This window comes from Onychostruthus taczanowskii, unplaced genomic scaffold, assembly GCF_017590055.1.
Source record: "Onychostruthus taczanowskii isolate IOZ18803 unplaced genomic scaffold, ASM1759005v1 scaffold4, whole genome shotgun sequence".
NCBI classification, from domain to species: domain Eukaryota; kingdom Metazoa; phylum Chordata; class Aves; order Passeriformes; family Passeridae; genus Onychostruthus; species Onychostruthus taczanowskii.
Window position 1 is genome coordinate 6,742,613 of NW_024501459.1, and position 20,424 is coordinate 6,763,036.

Below are 20,424 nucleotides of genomic sequence, written 5' to 3' on the forward strand. Positions count from 1 at the left end.
AATGTAAATAGTAATAAATTGACATGCAGCAAAGATGAGGGCTTTATGTCTCCTGGGTGTATTGGCTGGGACTTCCCAGTCGTATCTGAAGTCTGGTTTCTCACAGTCTTTGATGAACATTTTTCTCTGAAAAGAACAGCTTTTGATGCATCTATAGGACTGATCTTTCCAGCATTTTTGGGGCTTTGTGTTCCATAGTTTATTTCTGATTTTATTTCAGACCTTAGTCTGTGATCTGATAATTTGGTTTGGTTTCCCATTGTCCTTATATAATGAAAAGTGGGATTAATTATTGTATCATTTATTATTGTATCGTCTACAAGCCATTCATGATTTTATTTTTTCTATTCTGTCATGAATTTTCTCTTTTCCAAAGGTGAGTTTGTCTAATCTCTCCCTTTTCTAAACCCACCATATCTTTGATTATCTTTGATACCTTTCTCTGTAATTGTTCTGATTCAAGTACTTCCTTTCTGAAATGAGGAGAAAGAACTGTGTGTAGCATTGAGGATGCAGGACCCAAGGGGTTTGTATGGTGGCATAATGATGCATTCTACTTCTTTCCTATTGCTTTTCTACTATTTGATTCTCCTTTCTGACTGCCACTGAGCACTGAGCTGAGGTTTATAATGAACTATTCACAAGTTTCCTGAGAGCTATTATCAAATTTAGAGCCTATTACTGTATATGTGTAGTTACAGTTGGTTTCCCTTCTGTGCATTACTTTGCATTTATTGACATAGAATTTCAGTTCTAATTTCATCACCCAGTCACTCAATGCCTTTAGATTCATCTACAACATTTTGCAGTGGACTTTGTATTTTGCTGCATTGTGTAAATAAATCATACATGGTTTATATACCCTTATGCTTTCTGGAGGCCTGGTTGGCAGCAGGCTCAGGAAGAGTCAGCGCTGTGCCCTGGCAGCCAAGAGGGCAAACTCCACCCTTGGGTGCTTCAAATACAGCATCACCAGCCAGTCAAAAGAGGTGATTATACCACTGTGTTTTGCATCAAAGTGGCCCCACCTGGAGTGCTGTGGGCAGTTCTGGGCCCCACAGTTTAAGAAGGATGTGAAGGTCCTTGGATGTACCCACAGGAGGGCAGGAAAGCTGGTGAGAGGGCTGGAAGGCACCCTGTGAGGAGCTGTGACTAAGGACATTCAGCTTCTTTGGAGAGAAGGAGGCTGAGGGGTGACCTCATTACTCTCTCCAGCTTCCTGAGGGGGGCAAGTGTACAGGCAGATGCTGATCTTTTCTTCAGTTTTGATATCCTGTGATAGAACACGTGGGAATAGTTCAAAGCTGCACCAGGGAAGGTTTTGACTTGACATTAGGAAGCATTTCTTGATTATGAAATTAGTGCAGCACTGGAGCAGGCTCCCCAAAGAGATGGTCAATGCCCCCAGTCTGTCAGTGTGTAGGAGGCATTTGGACAATGCCCCTAATGCTTTAGCTTATGGTCAGGCACTTGGGCTAGGTGGTCACTGTAGTTCTCTTCCATGTGAAATAGCCCAGACCTATTCTGTTCTCATCTATGAGGTTAAGAGACAGTTTTTATTCCATGACAGCATGTAACTACTGAGGAGCTCTGGTTAGGGATCTGGTCAAAGAAATTTCTGGAGGCATAAGTGTTCTTGTATCAATTGAATTATCCCTCAAAGGGCCTTAATATGGGACATGGCTTTCCCTTTCCATTATTTTTCGTTCTACACCATTCTATCATGTTTGTCCCCATGTCCTCATATTGAATAATTACAGTTTGTGCCAGTTTGCTTATTACAGAAGCCAGACTGCCTCTCTTTTATTTCCCTTTTGGTCTAAACTGGCTTTTGTAAAAGTTAACATTTCAAAGAACTGCGAGAGTTGCCATTAAAATAGACCTACCTCTGTTTCCTTTAAATGAGCCAGCTCTACTTCTGCTCACACTATGAGGGAATTTTTTCAGCAGGGAAAAGAGTGACATAAAGATAACCTCCCAGGTATTTATTCAGCTAGTCTGAGCTGCACAGCATGGTTTAGTAGGCTTAAACTTATTTGTACCTGAAAGGCAGAAAAGAAAGAGAGTTCAAACACCCTGTTCAAGAGCACAGGAACCCTAGAAACATATTCCAGATGTCCAAAGGTGCCTGTTTTGGTGATAAATTCAGCTTCCCCCATGTATAATAAGGTTTCTTCCAAGGAGTAAGGCATGCTCTTGAGGCTCTGGTGTCCCTCATGCAAAGGGGAAGATTTCCTGGCAAAGATTTCCTGGCATCCCAGTTCTGGATGCACGGAGAAGGAGGAGAAGTAGGTTAACATTTTCTCTGCCTGACATAATCTCCTTCAGGCTGAGTAATTCAGTCTCTCTTAATGCCAGAACATGCCCCAAATAAGCACCATCACCTCTGTCCTAGGTTAAATCTGAGCTTGTTTCTCAGAAAGAAACTATCTGCTGTAACCAGAAGCTCAGCCTAGATGTGCCAGAGTCAGGGAGTCCAAACATGCTTTCATGTGGAACCTGTCTCCAGTCAGGACAAACTCTCAGAGCAGCAAATGGGCAGCTAGTTTTGCCAGGTGCAGACTCTCTTGCTGCATTTGCATTTATTTGCAGAAGTAGCCTCATGGCAGGAGTTAGGGCCAAATCTACCTCCCATATGCTGAAACATCCTAATGCTTGGCTCTGGGGCAAGATGAGAAAATGCCTCCCATACACCAAAAATGTGGGGATCATGGGGACACACTCACCAGCCATAAAGGGATGCTTGTGGTGGTTTTGTACTGATAGTGGGAGAAAAGTCCTTTCTAGAATGGCTCCAGTGTAGCTTGTGTATTTGCATGCTGACTGATTACAGGCTGAGCTTAGATGCCTTGGAAAAGGAACACTGCTTTGGGATTCACCCTGGGCTGCAGGCTGCAGAATGAGGTCCAGATGAAGGCAAAGGGAGCAGTGGGCTACAGTGTCAAGTAAAAGCAGAAGAAACAGGAGTGAATAGGACACAAAGCCACAACATATATACAGGGACCATCTACTGCAATCAAATAAACTGTGCCAGGGACATGTGATATAAAAGATCACACTGGGTCAGACATGATGGGAGAAGCGGCTTTGAAAATTCATTAGACACTGATAGAAAGCAAAGCTTCACTGCAATTCTTGATAGCTTTTCTGCCCAGTGGGAATGCAGCACAAAAGCCTTTTAGCACACAGTTTAACTGGGAATACCTGAGCAAACTGATAACATTGCAGCTTTTATGGTATTCTTGTTTCTCACATATCACAGCAGACCACTCCACGAAGGATTATAAGGACGTGTGTGTGTGTGTGTGTGTTTATGTACATCCCTCTGCACATTCAGGTAGCAGCTTGAAGGAATTAAACAATGTTACCCATAGTGAGAAGTAGAAAGGATCAAACAAGGACATAGCTTTCCCCTTCCACCATCTTTCATCCTACACCATTCTGTCGTGTTTGTCCCCATGTCCTCATATTGAGTAATTACAGTTTGTGCTGAGTGAAGAGGCTGCTATATTTGCTGCCAAGCACATAAATTCTGCCATGTTTCTAATTGTAGCATTGTTCCTTCCAAAGACAAAAAAACACAGTTCAACTGTGGGTCAATACTGAATAATTTGTTCTATGGTTTAAATATGGCATATTTACACACAAGCAAAAGCACATGTGGGGTAGATCATGTACTAAATATGCTGTTAGATGAAAATTGATTAGGAAAAACCAAGGGATGATCAAGAAAGATCATCGTGTCACCACCTTTTCTATCTGTCATCTGCTATTGTTCAAACACACCCAAAAAGGCAAGAAATGTCTGGTGGACGTAGAAGGGGTTTTTTGTGTGATTTTCATTGTATGTATTAAACAAAATAATAATAGAAAAAGAACCCTGAACTACACAATGTACAAAAATATTTTTGAATTGATACCGACAGAGAGACATACTGTATGCTACTTTTCTGCCCTGCCCTGCAAACCAGATTATAAAAAAAGTTTTCAGACAACCTATGCTCATTCATGCTGCCTTATATGAATTTCTACATTCATGTGAATTTTAACCAGCTCTTGGTTATTATACAAAGCTTTTATTTTTGTGTGGTTTGATTAATGGCTGTTCTAAGCTATTGCGTGTCATTCAGGCTTTGGGGATAATTTCAGAGGTGCATTTCTGTGTCAGCCACTCCTGCAAGTCCGCTCAGAAAGTTCCACTCGGGTCACTAATATGAGCAGGCTGGTAAGGGTAGAGGTTAAATTCTTACTTTCCATTCATTGAATCATACAGCATGTCCTGCAGGAGATGATATGATGGCTTTGGGTCTATTTTTGTGGGTTGCTTTTTGTATTTCTCTGAGGTATCATAGAATGGTTTGGATTAGAAGGGACCCTAAAAATCATCACATTCAACATCCCCTGCCATAGGAATGAACACCTCCTGCTAGACCAGGTTGCTCAAAGCCCCATCCAACCTGGCCTTGAACACTTTCATCCACAGCTTCTCCTCTGGGCAACCTGTTCCCCTGCCTCAACACTGTCACACAGGCCCCTTGTCCTATCACTTGTAAAAGTCCCTCTGCATCTTTCTCGTAGCCACCTTCAGGTACTGGAAGGTGCCCTAATGTCTCCCCAGAGCCTCGTCTTTTCCAGGCTGAATATCCCCAGCTGTTTCAGCCTCTCTTCATTGAAGAGGCTCTGATCATCCTCGTGGCCTCCTCTGGCTTCACTCCAGCAAGTCCATGCCCTTCTTATGTTGGGGCCCCCAGAGCTGGACACACTCTTGTAGGAACAGAATAACCTCCCACAACTTACTGCTGTGGCATAACTGTTGTTACTGAAAGCTTTGCAATTCTTTTCATATTATTTTAAGCCATATTTATGGATTAACAGGAACCAGGATAATCTTATGCTCAGTCTTAGCTATTGTTACTTAGGTATTTAAGATATATCTATAAAGGTGCTTAGCTAATAGTGGGGGTCAGACTGTTATAATTCACTGAAATCTTGAACTAGACATTTTTGTTTCCATGTCACAGTTTAAATGGGTACTGCCTTATGGTAATATAATTGTTTCATGCATGTGTTATTTACATTGTACATGAAGGGAAAGAAATGATTCAGTAGAAAAGAAGTCATTCTTACAGATTTCAATGCATTGTTGGAATTAAAATACATTCTCTCTGTCTGTTGTAAGAAGTAAGTGGAAATAATACTCTCATTATGTGCCTTCAGATCTAATAAGGAGGGAAAAATATCTTTTGGCATTCTATCAACAAAGAACATCGTTCATAATTGCAGTAGAAGCATTGAAAGAATTTTAAAAGGAGTATTAGCATAAAAAATGGCCAAGATTTGCAATATTCTGCTGTTCTGAAAGCAGTTTGCTTTTGTACTCCCTGCATGCATAATCAGTTTCCCTGGGATTCAAAAACCTTCCCAAGTACCTTGTCACATGCCAAAGAGATTTACATTGGTTTTAGTCACTGGCAGACATTAGGTATGTGCAGCTTAGGTGGAGATAAAGTCATTACCTGATGAGTTCTTTAGGAAATACTTTGGGTTACAAGACACCATCAAACCTGAATTTCTTTGTTACATCAAAAGATGTGAAATATAGTGTGATCTGCAAGTAGCTCTGAAATTATCCTTGACACCGATAAGTAAATGGGAATGCAAATTAAAGCACATATTTAGAAAATATAAAAACAAGTAACACAAAGTCAGCTTGGCAGAAATGAAGGAAAGTCATCTTTTCACCTGCTTATTGTAAAATTAGATGTAAAGGGTTTTCTCAGCTTCTGTTATTCAGCTGACAAACTAATTAGTTGTTAAATTAAATATGAGAACTTTGACCCTGTTCTTAGGATGACTTTTATTTTCTTTACACACTGGACAAAAGCTAGATCTAAAGTGTCACTTTTTTATCCAGTTCTTTTTTGGTGATTTTGTGAAGACTGCTCAGTCTCCTTTCTCTTCCTTCTTACCACCCTCATTCCCTTCACTTTCCATTGTTTCACTCTTAAACTTTCAATGTTTAAGGTTGGCTTTATTTTGCACTTTTGACTTTTATATCCAGTTTTATCATTAACAAGCAATTAACATATTTCAAGATAAAACGCTGTTCTGACCTGTCATGTTTAAATACAGTGTTTTTACATATTGAGACTTCCTTTTCATTCCAACTAGGAAATTTAGATCTCTATCACACAATAGACAACCAAATAGATAAGAATTAATGTTTGGTGTTTATTTCTAATCTCTTCTCTGAGTAAAGGACAAGTGTTCCCAGATCAATTTTGTTGCTATAACTCGTCTTGGAGCACCAGTACCCCAGCCTAGTCAGTGAGGGTTGCTCTGACATTATCATAGTGTTAACAGAGCACCTAGGTGAAATTCTGTGACCTATGTAATTATACACAGGATTGGATTGCACAGTTTGCTCAAAATCCTCCATCTTTCAGATCTCAGAACAAAAAATATTATTAATAAGGACTTGTAGCAAAAACAAATGAGGGAGAATAACCCATAGCTAAGCTGAAGAGCAAGCGGGGAGAGAGAACACACTATGTTTACCCTTCTTGCTCTCAGCCCTAACAAAGCTGGAACACATCTTGGTAACATAGCACATCAGTCCTCCCTCTTAACTGGTAAAGTCATTTTGGGCAACTGGGTAACAGGGTAGTTGTACATTTGTGCTGCTGGAGGAATACAAGTGCAGAGTTTCTGATCTTGGTCTGGGAAAATTAGATTGTCAATACAATTTTTAATTTAAAGCCCAAGAGACACAGTGGGAACAAGGACCTGAGAACAGCAAATACAGGGTCGAACTTCAAAAAGCACAGTAGCTAACAGGTGTAATCATCTTTTCCAGCATGCTGCTGGGCTCCCATACCTTGATGGTATTCAAGAGGGATTGTCTCCTGCAGTACTAGCCAACAAAAACCTCTATGTATTTTAAGAACAGACATTTTAGTATCTGCTCAATTGTTTCTCCATGGTAAATATATAGCAAAAGTCCCCACAAGCTCCTGTCACCCATTTTTAGAGTCTTCAGCACATTTTAAAGGGCTATCAGAGCTGTAGTCTATAGGATCTCTCCAGTACATCTGCAAATAGCACAATTGGACCAGAACTGCTCTGTGCTGGGCTGATTAAATTAGTAGACAATACTTCTAAAGCCTGAATTTTATTCAGCTCAAGTCAAATAGATTTTAGGAAGATGAAGGAGAGAGGGAAAAAAAAAAAAAAACCAAGCAGAAAACACAGAGTACTTCAGCTATTGCTGCTACCTTTTCCTGCTATGTTTTCTGGACAATTTTCTAGTTGTTTGTGCACTTTATGTTTTTAGATGTCTAAGTACTTTCAGGTTGAGCCTCCCCCTGCTACGAATGTAAAATATTATGCATTTCATCCATATAATTCTGGAAAATTCAGACATACATTTGAGACTGCCTGTTCTTTAATTAAAAAATTGCATTCAGTTTTGAAATTATCTACAATTCTAAATGTTTCCAGTAAAATATTTATAATCAAGCAGATAAGGTGCATAATTGTATATAGTCATATAATTGGTAGCTATATACTGTAGTAGTAAATTATTATTATGCTTCATCTATGTATACTACTGTTACTCTGGATCTTTTTCCTTTGTCATTGTCTTGAAATATGTAGTTATGATTTCTTTGTGCCTGCTAATCTTAGTCATAATTCTGTCTTGCTGAATCATGCATGCACACAAATACTGGGATAATATCCTGTTTCCCTTATGCATCTCCCATTCTGATTTAGCACTTTTCTACTTGTTAATGGAGGAAAAGGGCTTTACAGTCCTCTCTGCAGAGTAATAAAAGTGATAGTGGCAAGTAGGTAGCTAAGAAGATTAACTACTCATGTTTCAGCTTCTCCTCAGTAGTTGTTAACTCTTCTGAAAATGCTAATCAGGAGACATTAATAGGCAGGATGGTTTGTAATTTAATGCATTTTAACCTTTTTGCTCAGTTAATTCACTCTTGATACACAGTTTCCATTTTATAAGTTACATTTAAGACATCTTGTCAAGCTTTGTATCCTACGAATTTTTAATGCAAAAGGATTCAATTCTAAAAGTTTCTTCTCCCTGCATATTCCTTCAGTCTTTGCAGGTAATAGTGAAATATCTTGCAGAATAAAAGGAATTGTGTTTGCCAAGTTACACTTTTGAAGAACCCCAAGACATACATAAGATATAATGTTCAGTTCTCATCAGCAAAAAAGAAGTCAAGAAAAAACCGCATTCAGTGTGATGACAAGCTGGGTGGACTAGATGTGTACAAGGAACAGTGTGAAGCACAGTTTCCATTTTCTCCAGAAGAGAGAAATCTTGGAGAAATCTTCCAAATCTAGTTTACCTACACTGTCACACACATCCTCTTGGAGCCAGGAGTACTGTACATTTATTTTGTTTATGTGGGTGGTTCCATGTGGTTGCAATGAGGTGTCTGCAAGACTCTGTGTAATTGCTTAACAGTGGTAAATGACCTGTTGTACACCTGACCTTGAAGATTAACCTGACAGCCCAGCGCACTGCTTCATGTAATCTTAAATACTTAGGGAAGGCTCACATATCTACTTTGAACCAGTGCAACTGCAGTATGTGAAGCTGATAGGAAAGTAATCTCATACTGTGAGAGTGTATTCAAAGGCCACAGCTGATGATGACAAAGCAAAGCGGGAAGACTTAAATCAAAATTATCCAAATCATCAATTTTAATAAAAAGTATTTCAGTCTTCAGAAAATGGCCTTGATTTAAATCATCACTCTAGTTTTATTTTGCATTTGTCCTTGCTTTCCTAAGGAAAGGTTAATCCATATTAAGTAGCATCTGTTAAAATACATTAATTAGCAAGTAAACACACATTTTTGCACTCAGTTTGATTCTTATTTTTAATAGGATGTATTCTAGTAATATCCATTTATTAAAGCAATTATATCTCACAGCATATATTTCCTCAAATGATTAGTTTTTTAATTTCTTACATGTTTTAATAGTTTCTCTCAGTTTAATGATGGACAATTATATAATCTAATTTCACTTCTATTAAACTAGGCATTTACATTTCATGCAGATGTCCATAGCCTAAGCCTGGAAATTTTAGTTGGACTAAAGCATTTAAATCCTCTTGAGGATCTGCAGCCTGCATGGAAGAAAAATAACAGAGGTTATTTTATTTCTATCTAAGGATATCAATGGACAATAAATTATGCATCAAAAGCCTTGATAATAGCATCATACCAATGTACCCATGTTCCACTAATAGGAAATCCCTTTTTGGATTCCACACTGAAGTCTCTGCCAACTTATAGCCTAGGTGACAACTGTTTCTCATATCCTAAGCCTATCCTTCACTATGACTTGGAGAATTCAGCAACACTTCTCAGCTAGTCATTGAAGAAATAAGGTTTTTGGTAGGAAAATTCTGATGGGTCTAAAAACACTGTGTGGTCATGTCCAGAGAATTATGGCTCAGTGTTCCATAACAAATGGCACCACTCAGGGGCCCATAGTGGGACCAGTGTTACTTCGTGTCTTCATTACTGTCATAGCAGCATTGCCTGCACCCTCAGCAGGTTTGCTGATGGCACCAAGCTGGGTGGTGCTGTTGAAGGGCTTGAAGGATGAGATGCCACCCAGAGGGACCTTGGCAGGCTCAAGCAGTGAGCCCGTGTGAAGCACATGAACTTCAAAAGGGCCATGTGCAAGATGTTGTACCTGGCTCAGAGCAATCCATAATATCAGTAAAGGCTGGGGGATGAATGGCTAGAAAGGAGCCCTGCTGAGAAGAACTTGGGGATCTTGGTGGATGACAAACTCAACATGAGTCAGCAAAGTGCACTTGCAGTCCAGGAAGCCAATTGGAAGCCAGTACCACTGGCTGCGTCACAAAAAGTGTAGGCAGCAGGGCAAAGGAGGTGATTTTACCGCTCTACTCTGCTTTCATGATACTCCACTTGGAGGGCGATGAGAATATTTGGAGAGCTGAGAGAGTTGGAGCTATTTAAACTTTATGTTGGCCTTTCCATTTATTAAGGGGACTTTTTACCATGGTCTGTGTTGAGAGGGCGAAGGGTAAGAGTTGTAAATTGAAAGAGCACAGATCAAGATTGAACATAAGGAATGCATTTTTTACAATGAGGGTGGTGAGGCACTTGAACAGATTGCCAAGAGCAACTGTGGATGCACTATACTTGAAAGTGTTCAAGGACAGGCTGGATGAAATCTGAGAAACCTGGCCTAGTGAAAGATGTTCCTGCCCACGACAGGGAGGTTGAACCAGAAGAGTTTTAAAGTCCCTTCCAACCAAAACCTTCTGTGATTCCCTGAAATATTTTATGCTTTGCTTATTCTGTCTAGATAAAGGTATGTACCCTAACCACTGTGTGGATGGAGGAAGGGTGAGGACAGCAGCCTCTACCCACAATTTCCCACCTGATTTTCTGCAGAATAGCACTAACAGGTGTCTTCTGAGACACTTAACTAGTCTGGGCTCTCCAGGTAAGACAGTCAGTCTTGTACAGTGCAGGGATCCCAGAAGGTTTCCATGCCTTGAACTCAGTGACGTCAAGACAAGGCCTCCTGGCTTTATATTTCTGTATATTTCTCTCTGGATCAAGCCAGAGGCTCTTATTTATACTTTCAGGTTCTAGTGATCTTTGATGCGTTGGACATCATGTTCCAACCCCTTCATCAGTCCCTTTGAATGCTTACTGCAACTTAAGATGACCAAATTAAGAATCTTCCAGCTCATATGCATCATAATTGCTTTGGTTATCAGGAAACACACGTTTAAGTTTATCACTTGGTGCCAGGCCAATAGCCAACATTTCCAGTACCAAGACTGGCAATTAGCCCGATAGCTAGATGGGTTCACATGAGCATAACACTATTAATTAAATAGCAGCTGTGTTAATCAAGATACCAAAAGAAATTTGCTGGAATAAATATTTTATTAGCATGTCCATCAATAACACAAAATAAGTGGTTTTAATTGATTTATTTACAAAAATATTCACACAGTGGTGGCTGTAACTCTGGTTAAGGATGTGGAAACAAGCCTCATCTGTCAAATGGTATATTCACACTTTATCACTTCTTGTTAATGGTGCCGTAGATATCAGTTACCCAAAAATAACTACTTGTTTGTTAGTTACAAGCCAAGCATTGCTGACCCCTCGAGCAGCAATACCTGACACTTGATGCTAAAGGGCTCTTTTTTCTCCTTGTTGTTTTATTCTTTCAGAAAAATGCATTCTGACTTCTAACTACAGAAAGATACTGTTGGATTATGGAGGGCTATAGTTAGTCATCTCATCTTTTTATCCCCCCCTTGAAAAGACCACAAAATTGAAAGAGGGTGAATATATATTTTTTTTTTTATTTCTCCTGGTATTAATAACTAAACAGATGGGGGAAATGGTGTGTTCTAAACAAATATACATCATAAATACAACAGCTAGCAGTGATTTCTAATGCTGAGGAATAAAAAATATATTTCTGAGAAGTAGAGAAAGGCTGCTGATTTTGCAAGAAGGTCACAGACTAGGCAAAGTGCATTTCAAACATTGAAGAAAGTGGGAAAATATTAATAAGAAGGTCTACTAAAAAAGCAGGATGTAAACTCTTAGGACCGTTAAAACTCAAGCTTGTCATGACCCACAGTTTTTTGAATGCTTTTTTGAGCACTTTTCCCTATTGCTTTCTCTGTGTCAGGTCGTTTATTACTTGTTAGAGTGGAAGTCTTGCTGTGCTTTATCCACTTGTCCAACATCTTAGACATTTGCGAAATCTTCTGGAAGCACTTACAGAGATATATTTTATATAATGTACATAGATATAGAGTCTATATATACTTAAAAAGAAGGAAATGGATTTATAAAAATAAAGTTAATTTAATACAGAACACTACTAATAAGAAAAACTAAATACATGATAGAGAAAAATAAATAATTCTAATATTTGATTGTCCTTCACAAACATTTAACCCACAGCCTGTACTACAATTAATTTCTATCATGTTCATTATTTGTTCAGCAGTTTTAATCTTCAAAATATTTTAGTCATGTTTAAGAAAAAGAAACAAAACCAAATGACTTATGCAGTCAAATTGTACAACACAAATGGTGATCAGGAAACATTGTAAATAAACAGGTGGCATCCTTTTATGAAAAATCACCTGTGTTCGGATTTTTCCGTGGTACTACTGCAATATTTTTTAAATTATATGGAACCTTCAGGTGGCACAAGCACTGCATCTCAGGTATGATTTGTCTTTTGATCTCTTGGAAGCCTTTATATTGTATTGTTTTAGTTGTCATGCCTGAAAGGTGCTCTAAACTGTGACGTTTAAGGAAAAAGTGAAGTTTAAGGAAAAAGTGTGTTTAATCTGTCAAGGAGTCTGTAAGCCACTGCTGGCCCAGGTGTGCTGGCAGCAGAACCATAAAATCCCATTGTCATTAACAGCAGGAGCTGGACTGCTCCTAACCACCCACACAATTCTCAGCAGGTAAAGTGAGCCCTGCCGTGTCTGTGGGTCCCATCCTGCTGCAGCCTCCCTGGCACCAGGCACATGGGGTGGGCAGCTCAGGCATGGATCCATCCCAGCCTCCTCCAGAGCTGGATTGCGTTTAGCTGGCTCAGAGCATCAGTGTAACAAAGTGCTGTTCACCTGAGAATGGCTGTGGCAATACCACACAGCAAACTGGACACCAAAAAGCAGTTAGGGAAGCGCAGCAGCTTCCCTGTAGTGTGCTCAGAATGAGAGGAAAGTTGGATTGAAGTCACTTTGTGAAAACAGCAGTGAGGTGAATGCCCTGGAGAGGAAGCTCTGACAGGACTGTGCCACAGTGCTGTGACAGCCCTCATTCACAAGTAGCTCAGCTTCAGCATACTGTAGCTTAATTCTCCATGGGAAGATTAATCCCTTGGAGAAGGATTAAGCTGCAGTGAACTAGGGCCACTTTATTTCTGAATGGGAAAGGCCACACAGGGATTTAACGTACTTTATCTTATGTGCATTGATTTCACAGCTTTAGTTAATTCATCTTAACTTCCCCGAATTCCCTTGTGTGGACAAGCTTTTTGTCTGCAGAGAAGCTTTTGCTCCTCGTGCAGCCCAACCAGAAAGCAGGTTGGAATGATTTTTCTGCTTCTGAAGGAGCTTATACCTGTCTAGATACTATTAAATTACCTCTTTCTCAGATGGTTGATCCGTGACATCCTTAGAATAACTATTTAATTAGATTTTTTGAATGGACCAGGGAAATAGGAGTATTCTTAAAACTAATCTCTGGGCTATTTTTGAAATCTCTCATGAAGAGTCTTTTCAAGGCTTTCAGATGGCATGAATTGTGTACAGCTGCACAAACAATATTTTCTCAAGATTGGACATGTCTGGCTGTGCAGTTTAATAGGTTTCCTTGCCCAGTGGGATTTTCTTCCTCTTTGGTCATGGTCATAAGAAAATATTTTGTCTATATAGATAAGGAGAGAGTGGAGTTGCTACTTCTTGATCCTAAAGAGCTTTATCCTTTCCTCTTGGTGGCACAAGTGACACAGATCTGGGTTAAGGAGAATGCTTTCATGGGTGCTGCTGTTAAAATAATGGCGTGGTTTGACTGTTGCTGTTCTTTGGGGAAATGATATTGTTCATTTCCTGTATAGTTAACATGAATGACATGAAATAAGGTGTTTCCTGATGTCAATGAATCACAACCCAGTTTTACTGTTCAGTTACATCATGACAATTCACCCATCAATTTAAAATTTTGCCTAGCAGTTTTTCACTGGGACGCTTTATGTAGCACCAAAAGACATCTCTTGTGGATTCCACAGAAGTGTTACTATGACTTAATTCTGTAGCAGTCAATAAATATTTGGGCATTTTAGTAAGCATATGAAGTGCATAGGGGCCCACATTCATGTGGGAAAAGTCATGTGAGAACAGAGGTATTGAAGAAAGGAAATGTAAACAATAGCTGAACATCAGGATATAAATGTTTTCCACCAGTATTACTCAATAGCAGCATTCGTCAATACTGATTCCAGTGAGACTAGGAAAATATTTTAAACTATAAAATTCATATTTATATATAAAATATAAGTTATGCAACATGAGCAAAAGAGAGGAAATTAATTTAGCTGTTTGCACTGAAATATGTAAATTTGGGAAATAGAAATAAATATATTTAAAATTTAGCTGTGATACCTGTATATATCATTGTAGTAACAGCTTTGTAAGTGTTCAGTGTGTTCTAATGATGGCTTTTCCTCTTTTTTCACACAGCTGATTGGATTTGTGTATGCCTGTTACGTGATCAGTATTTTCATGGAGGAGGAGGACAGCTGTAAGTACTGATACACACCTCACCATCTCTGGAGCCAAGGTACCTGGGCTGAAACGTAGTCTTGCATTAAACTACCAAGGCAAAGAACAAAGTTTGAAAAATGGCAGAATCTGGCATTCATGGGTACAACCAATTATGCTCAAAGGTGTACTTATTTAGGTACTAACACTTATGAAGGTGGGATTGGAATTTCTGAACTTCTTCATAGAGATTTGTGAACCTTTTACATGAGCCAGTCACAGTGGTGAAAATTTTGTGATCCATGTTGCATACATATAGGTATGTATGTCTTTATGGATGTACATTTGCATTTGAATTAAAGCTCCTGAAGCCTCTTAATCTGTTTTTCCAAATGACATTTTTATCAGCAGTAAAATTAATGGAGAGGACAGACCAAGCCATGTGCAGTATCACTCTGATCAATAATTAGGTAAATCTGAACTATGTTTACAGGCACCTAGGCCATGCATTTAAAATATTCCCATACTCTTAACTTGCTTTTGTCAATGAAACCCTTATATCCATACTCATGTTGTTCCAAAAGTTTGAAAATGTGCACATCTTAGGAAAGTATTTCTCAGAAAATCATTCCGAGAGTATTCGAAAAAAATGAATATGCTGAACATTTTGGTAGGATGCTGTGTGAAAAGTGGTTGTGAGAATTCTCTGAGGATGTCACCATGCCCACATGACTGGGATAGCCATTGGTAAAAGCAGTAGAGAGAATAGAAAAATATTGGATGAGCAGAGGAGCAAAGACAAGAACAAATTTAAAAAGGAACAATGTGTGATCATTTAAATTACTTCCTCTCATTTATAAGGAGGTAAACAGTAAAATAGCTCTCTCTAGAGGAAAAAAGAACTAAAGTCAATAGCATTTTATGGCTATAGCATAAATAACATGCAACTAAATATTTATTTATAAAGTATTATTCACAAATATTTACACAGTTATCTTTCTTCACAGAATAGGTCTAGTGGGTGAATATCATAGGAAATATTAATTTAGGCTAAAGGAAAGTATTTGGTAATACCTGGAAAATCTTATTGAAAACATAATTCAAGTAATTCATGTCTATGAAAAGCAGATTGCTTCATTGAAAACAGTGTGAAGGACTATAAACAAAATATTTTTCCATTGCTACAAATGGTACAATGCTCAGTTCTCCACCATAATGCAACAGACATTAGTATCAAATCTATTTTAACACTTTCATTTAAAGGTTTTATTAGGAAGAAAATATGTCAAAGAGATCCACAGATAAAATTGAGAGGTAAGGCATAAGCATGGTGCGCACATATTGTACTGTGGAAAGGCAAAAAGAGTATGGATAAAGATGGATGCTGTAAAAGAGAAATATCAACACTTGGAGAAAAGACATAAATAAAACATAGGGCTTGAGGAGAAAAAGCCCAGAAAATGCTTCCTGGGAAAGCTGGAAGCTGCCAGTTAGGCAGGAGCTGGTAACACACGGCATCAGCAGGTGGCACAGCAGCACAGTGGCTGCATGGCTTGGGATGCACACACACAGCCTTTGCGCCGTGAAATCCAGACACTGCCCCTGTCCTTGTGGCTCTGATGAGTCAGGGCAGTAGCCAGGGCTTCTTAGGGATAGCTGGAAACTTTGTTTATGAGACAGTTACTAAATGCCTGGAACGGGAGCTGCATCAGGCCTTAGGGGAGGCCTGCAGGCTGATGAGGAAGACAAATGCAGTGCCTTTGAGGGATTAAAATCGTGTGTCACGTGCACACCCACATGCAAGCACAGATGCATCCATACCTGGGAAGACAGACTCAGCAGTGCCTTTGAGGGATAAAAATTGTGTGTGCACGTGCACACCCACATGCAAGCACAGATGCATCCATACCTGGGAAGACAGACTCTTCCATTTTTTCCAAAACATGTTACATTACTGTTGGCTTTGTTTAGCCCTTTCTAGTGTGATTCACACACCTTGTTTTAGCTTGTGTGAAAGTCAAAACTCCCAGGAAATTTTCCATGTTCATGGAAACTGCAGTCATGTGCTACAGACCATATGTGGCTTACACATTCAAGGCCTCACGAGGGGTTTTTTTCCAAGTTAAGGGCCCTGTTCACTTTGAAAACATGTCTGTGTCAGAAGAGATGGAGGCTGCTTCATTTCCCTCTGATGGTGAGCTCACCTAATTGTCTTTTGAGGGTTTCCAGCCATACGATACAAATAGAAATTTTACTGACTGAGAATGGAGAACAGGTAACATATTTATCAACCCATAAAACATATCAAGTGCTAAGGTGATCCAGTATGTAGAAACTCAGTTCCCATTCTCCTCACTAACTCAGGGGTCTGCATTTAATTTCTGCTTGTCTTTCAGAACTGTCAATGACAATTTGTTCTTCTGTTGTAAGTGAAAATCACCTCACTTGTCTTGGAAAATATGGTGTAATGTCCTTTGTTAGGAATGGACAAATTTCCCATTTCACTTCTATCTTTACATTTGATCTTCTATACTCTTGTGTGAATAGGTTCTCTTTGTTGGCAGAGAATGACTGGGGGCAGGGGCCAGAGCAGTGCACAAAGGACAGAAAAAGAGGAGCAAAGAAGTGGAATAGATACAGCTAGGAGATTTTACAACCATTGGAAAGAAGTAATTTTTGACTTGCTACTTTTTTATTGCCTTCTAAGATTCTGAATTGGATCAAAAGCAGATAAACAGCCCTTTAATACCGCACTTTGTGTCTTAGTACCCATTTCTGTTTTAGAACCCTCTATGCAAATAGATAAAAACAATATAGACAAGTCTTAACCCCTTCATAGGAATCCCACATATATGTTTTTAATAAAGAAACTTCTGTTTAAGGCACAGTAAGAAAATTGTTTGGTTTGACAATTAGCTGAGAAGAACAGGACTTATTCTGGAGAAATTCACATTGCTAACTTGCAGCATAATGACAGAAAATTATTCTAGATGTAAACACAGTGGTGCTTCAAAACAGATTAAAAGTAGACAGTGATTACATTGGGATAAAAGTCCAAAAACCTGCAACAAAGTCCAATTTTATGCATTTTTATATGATGCAGCAGACCTTTTTCTTAGGTAGATGCAGCTATTCCATCACATTTTAAGCAGTAGTTTGCACAGAATAAATCCTCAGCCATCTGAGTGTCAAAGCCTCCCTAATTAAATATACTCTGCAATATTTAGTGCATTGAGTTAACCCCAGTTCTTGGTCTAAAACCCATCAAGCAGACTTAAAAATTAATAATAGCTGCCTGTTTAGCCTCTATGCAGTACTTAAATGGATTTGGAGCCTGACATTTCAGCTGATGGACACTTTTCTGAACAGTAATAATGCTTGAGGAAACATTTATTTCCAGCTATTGCTCAACCTACCTACATTTCATACTGTAGTTAACTTTTACTTAGAAGGAAGATGGTAGCAGGTCAAAAGGAATGGAAAAAAAAGGGACATGTTAAAGCCATACTATGGTAGTGGGGTTATTACCTTCCATCATTCATCCTAATGAAAAAGTCTATTTATATCTCTTCCCTTCATTTTTTCATTTCTTTCTTTGTAGATCTATCAATCTCTATAAGCCCTTTTGAAGAGGTAGAATATGTGAAATCTGTAATCATAAAAGCCTGTCACTATCCTGTTTGTGAATCATTTTCTCCTAAAAATGAACTCAGAAACTGATTTCCACCTTGACAGAGTTACTATTTTAATTCAGTGGAGTCTGGAGACTAGACAAAATACATTGCTAAAAATCGTGATTAAATTTCTAAATAGTTTCTGGACTTTTTTGAGAAACAGTTGTTAGCACTACTACTGCTAAATACTAGTTCATAAATGTGACACTGACACATGTCAGAAGTGATAGTTCTGTACTGTACTGGATTTTGTGGAGTGGAAACTGATTTGTAAACAAATTACATAAAGAAATAGCAGTGAAATCAGAGGGGAAGGTTTGCCACAAAACTACAGTTGTGATTTCAGCATTTTTGTACAAATGAGACTGAAAGCCCAACAGGCCAATCTAATGAAACTTAAACCTCTTTTATGCATGGGCAAAAATAAAGGAAAGGGTTTCCATTCACCATAAAGATTTATCTCCTAAATGAATGCACAAGAACAAAATTAATAAACAAAAAAAGAAAAAGATTATTTTTTGTCTGTCGTCTATGCTTGTTGTGTTCACAGCTCAGCTGTGCTTTCAGAACAGAGAGGAAGATGAATTTGTTTTTACAAATTGCGAGTTTCCCCATATTGTGGTACCAATATGACCCTCCATATGCTATCATTAGAAAAATATTAAGTAAAGCAAGATACATTATTACTTCCTCTGAAAAACTGCCGCATTGCCTTATATGACATATGGCATTACATTCATACACACCATTGAGAATCTGTTGTCAGTAATCAAACAAGAGAAAAAGAATTTTATGTCACATTTAATTTAATGTTTATAGTTACACAGCAGGTCCAGCAATGATAAATTTCCTATAAATATGCTGTTTGTTTTTTGGTGGTTTTTTTTTTTTTTTTTTTTTTTTTGCAAAGTGAATGAGGAACTAGCTGGCAACAGCTAATATTAAAAATATCTAATTACCTTTATATGTAAGTATCCACGTTTCCTTAACTAAGGAGTTTTTGGGAACCCACTACTATCTTTACATTAATTACAATTGTACATGCAGTTGAGTCCATTAAAATTCCGAGAAAATAATTTTTGTGATTGAATGTTTGATATCAAGGACCACCAAGAAGGAGAATTCTGCAATACTCTTATGTTGGACAATACAAGAGTCGAACATCCCCAGGCAACAACTGTTCTAAATTACCTCCTTGAAAATGAGGACTTAGCAAAAGTTGTCAAACAGCAGCACAGGTGATCACTGGCCTTTAGCACTCACCACTGTCACCTTTAAACCATAATGACTTGAAACAAAATGTGCTGTTCCTGAGCAGTGGATGAGTATGCTTGACACAGACATTTAGAATGATAAGAAGTTTTATGCTTGGCATTGAAACAGCACTATAAGCTGCCATGTTGACAGCATCCTCCTGACTTTAGCATTTCTGGAAAATTGGAGTGACTACCAGTATTTTTGGAAGGCTTGGAAGCAGCTTGCATCTTTCTATTCATCTGGAAAAGAAACCCAAAACCCCAGAATTTTGATTCACCTGTTCTGGAAAAAAAACCAGAAGCAAGTATTTTTGCCAGGTATGCATATTGCTAGGCATAGAATAGTAGTGGCTTCATAACCAGATGTATTCTGTAGTTCAACTGAACAATTTTTTAAAAGTAAAAAGTGGCCTCCTACAGAGATGAAGTGTCCAACATACTTGTCCTCAAAGGTGGTCTGTGACATCTGGAAAGCCAGGGAGCCCAGCCAATGCCACAGATGGTTCCTGCTGCTCCTTGCACTGAGGTGCTGCCCACATTTCAGGGTGGCTCATTCCCTGCTAGCAGCCTCGGTGCAGGTGCCTACCATGAACTGAAGGAGAGGCTGTGGTGTGACCAGAAATGTCACCAGGCATATCCAGGGGCTTCCTCAGTTCAGCTGTGGCCCAGGACAACCCCACCAGACATTTAATGGAGACAAATGTCAAGTTGCAGTTTCTGTAGACTCTAGAGGTCGGTCCAGCTGGAGTTTGTTATTAGATGCAGACTCATCTGCCTATTACCCTACTTCACTTTCTCATGTAGTGGAAATAAAAAGGATAAAACTCTGTTCTAACAAGACTTTATGGTTTAACAACATTGTATGGTCCTACAGTCCTATTGATGTCCCCACTATTTATCACTAGCCTTAGTGTGTGAATTACCTGAAAATGCATGCTCATTCCTACACTGAACTAACACAATGAATTCTGAAGCATTTAATAAAGGAAGAAATACTGCAGGGATGTTACACTATTTAAATTAACTCTACATGCTATTTTAATTTATTTTTATTTCTTTTTTCTTTTTTTTTTTTTTACTTTCAGTTATCATACACTGCCTGAGAAAGTATTTATTCTAGTTTCTATGGAAACATATGCATAGGTATAATGCACACAACCAAGGGTAAA

At 38.7% G+C, this 20,424-nt stretch overlaps 1 protein-coding gene across 1 annotated transcript in view; it reads left to right on the plus strand.

Moving 5' to 3' along the window:
• NKAIN3 (sodium/potassium transporting ATPase interacting 3) overlaps window positions 1–20,424 on the plus strand; it is a 335,631-nt gene that overhangs the window by 295,675 nt on the left and 19,532 nt on the right. Inside the window, exon 5 of the mRNA XM_041412864.1 lies at window positions 14,305–14,365. Within this exon, the coding sequence (XP_041268798.1) occupies window positions 14,305–14,365 (61 nt within the window). The remainder of the gene's footprint in view (window positions 1–14,304; window positions 14,366–20,424) is intronic.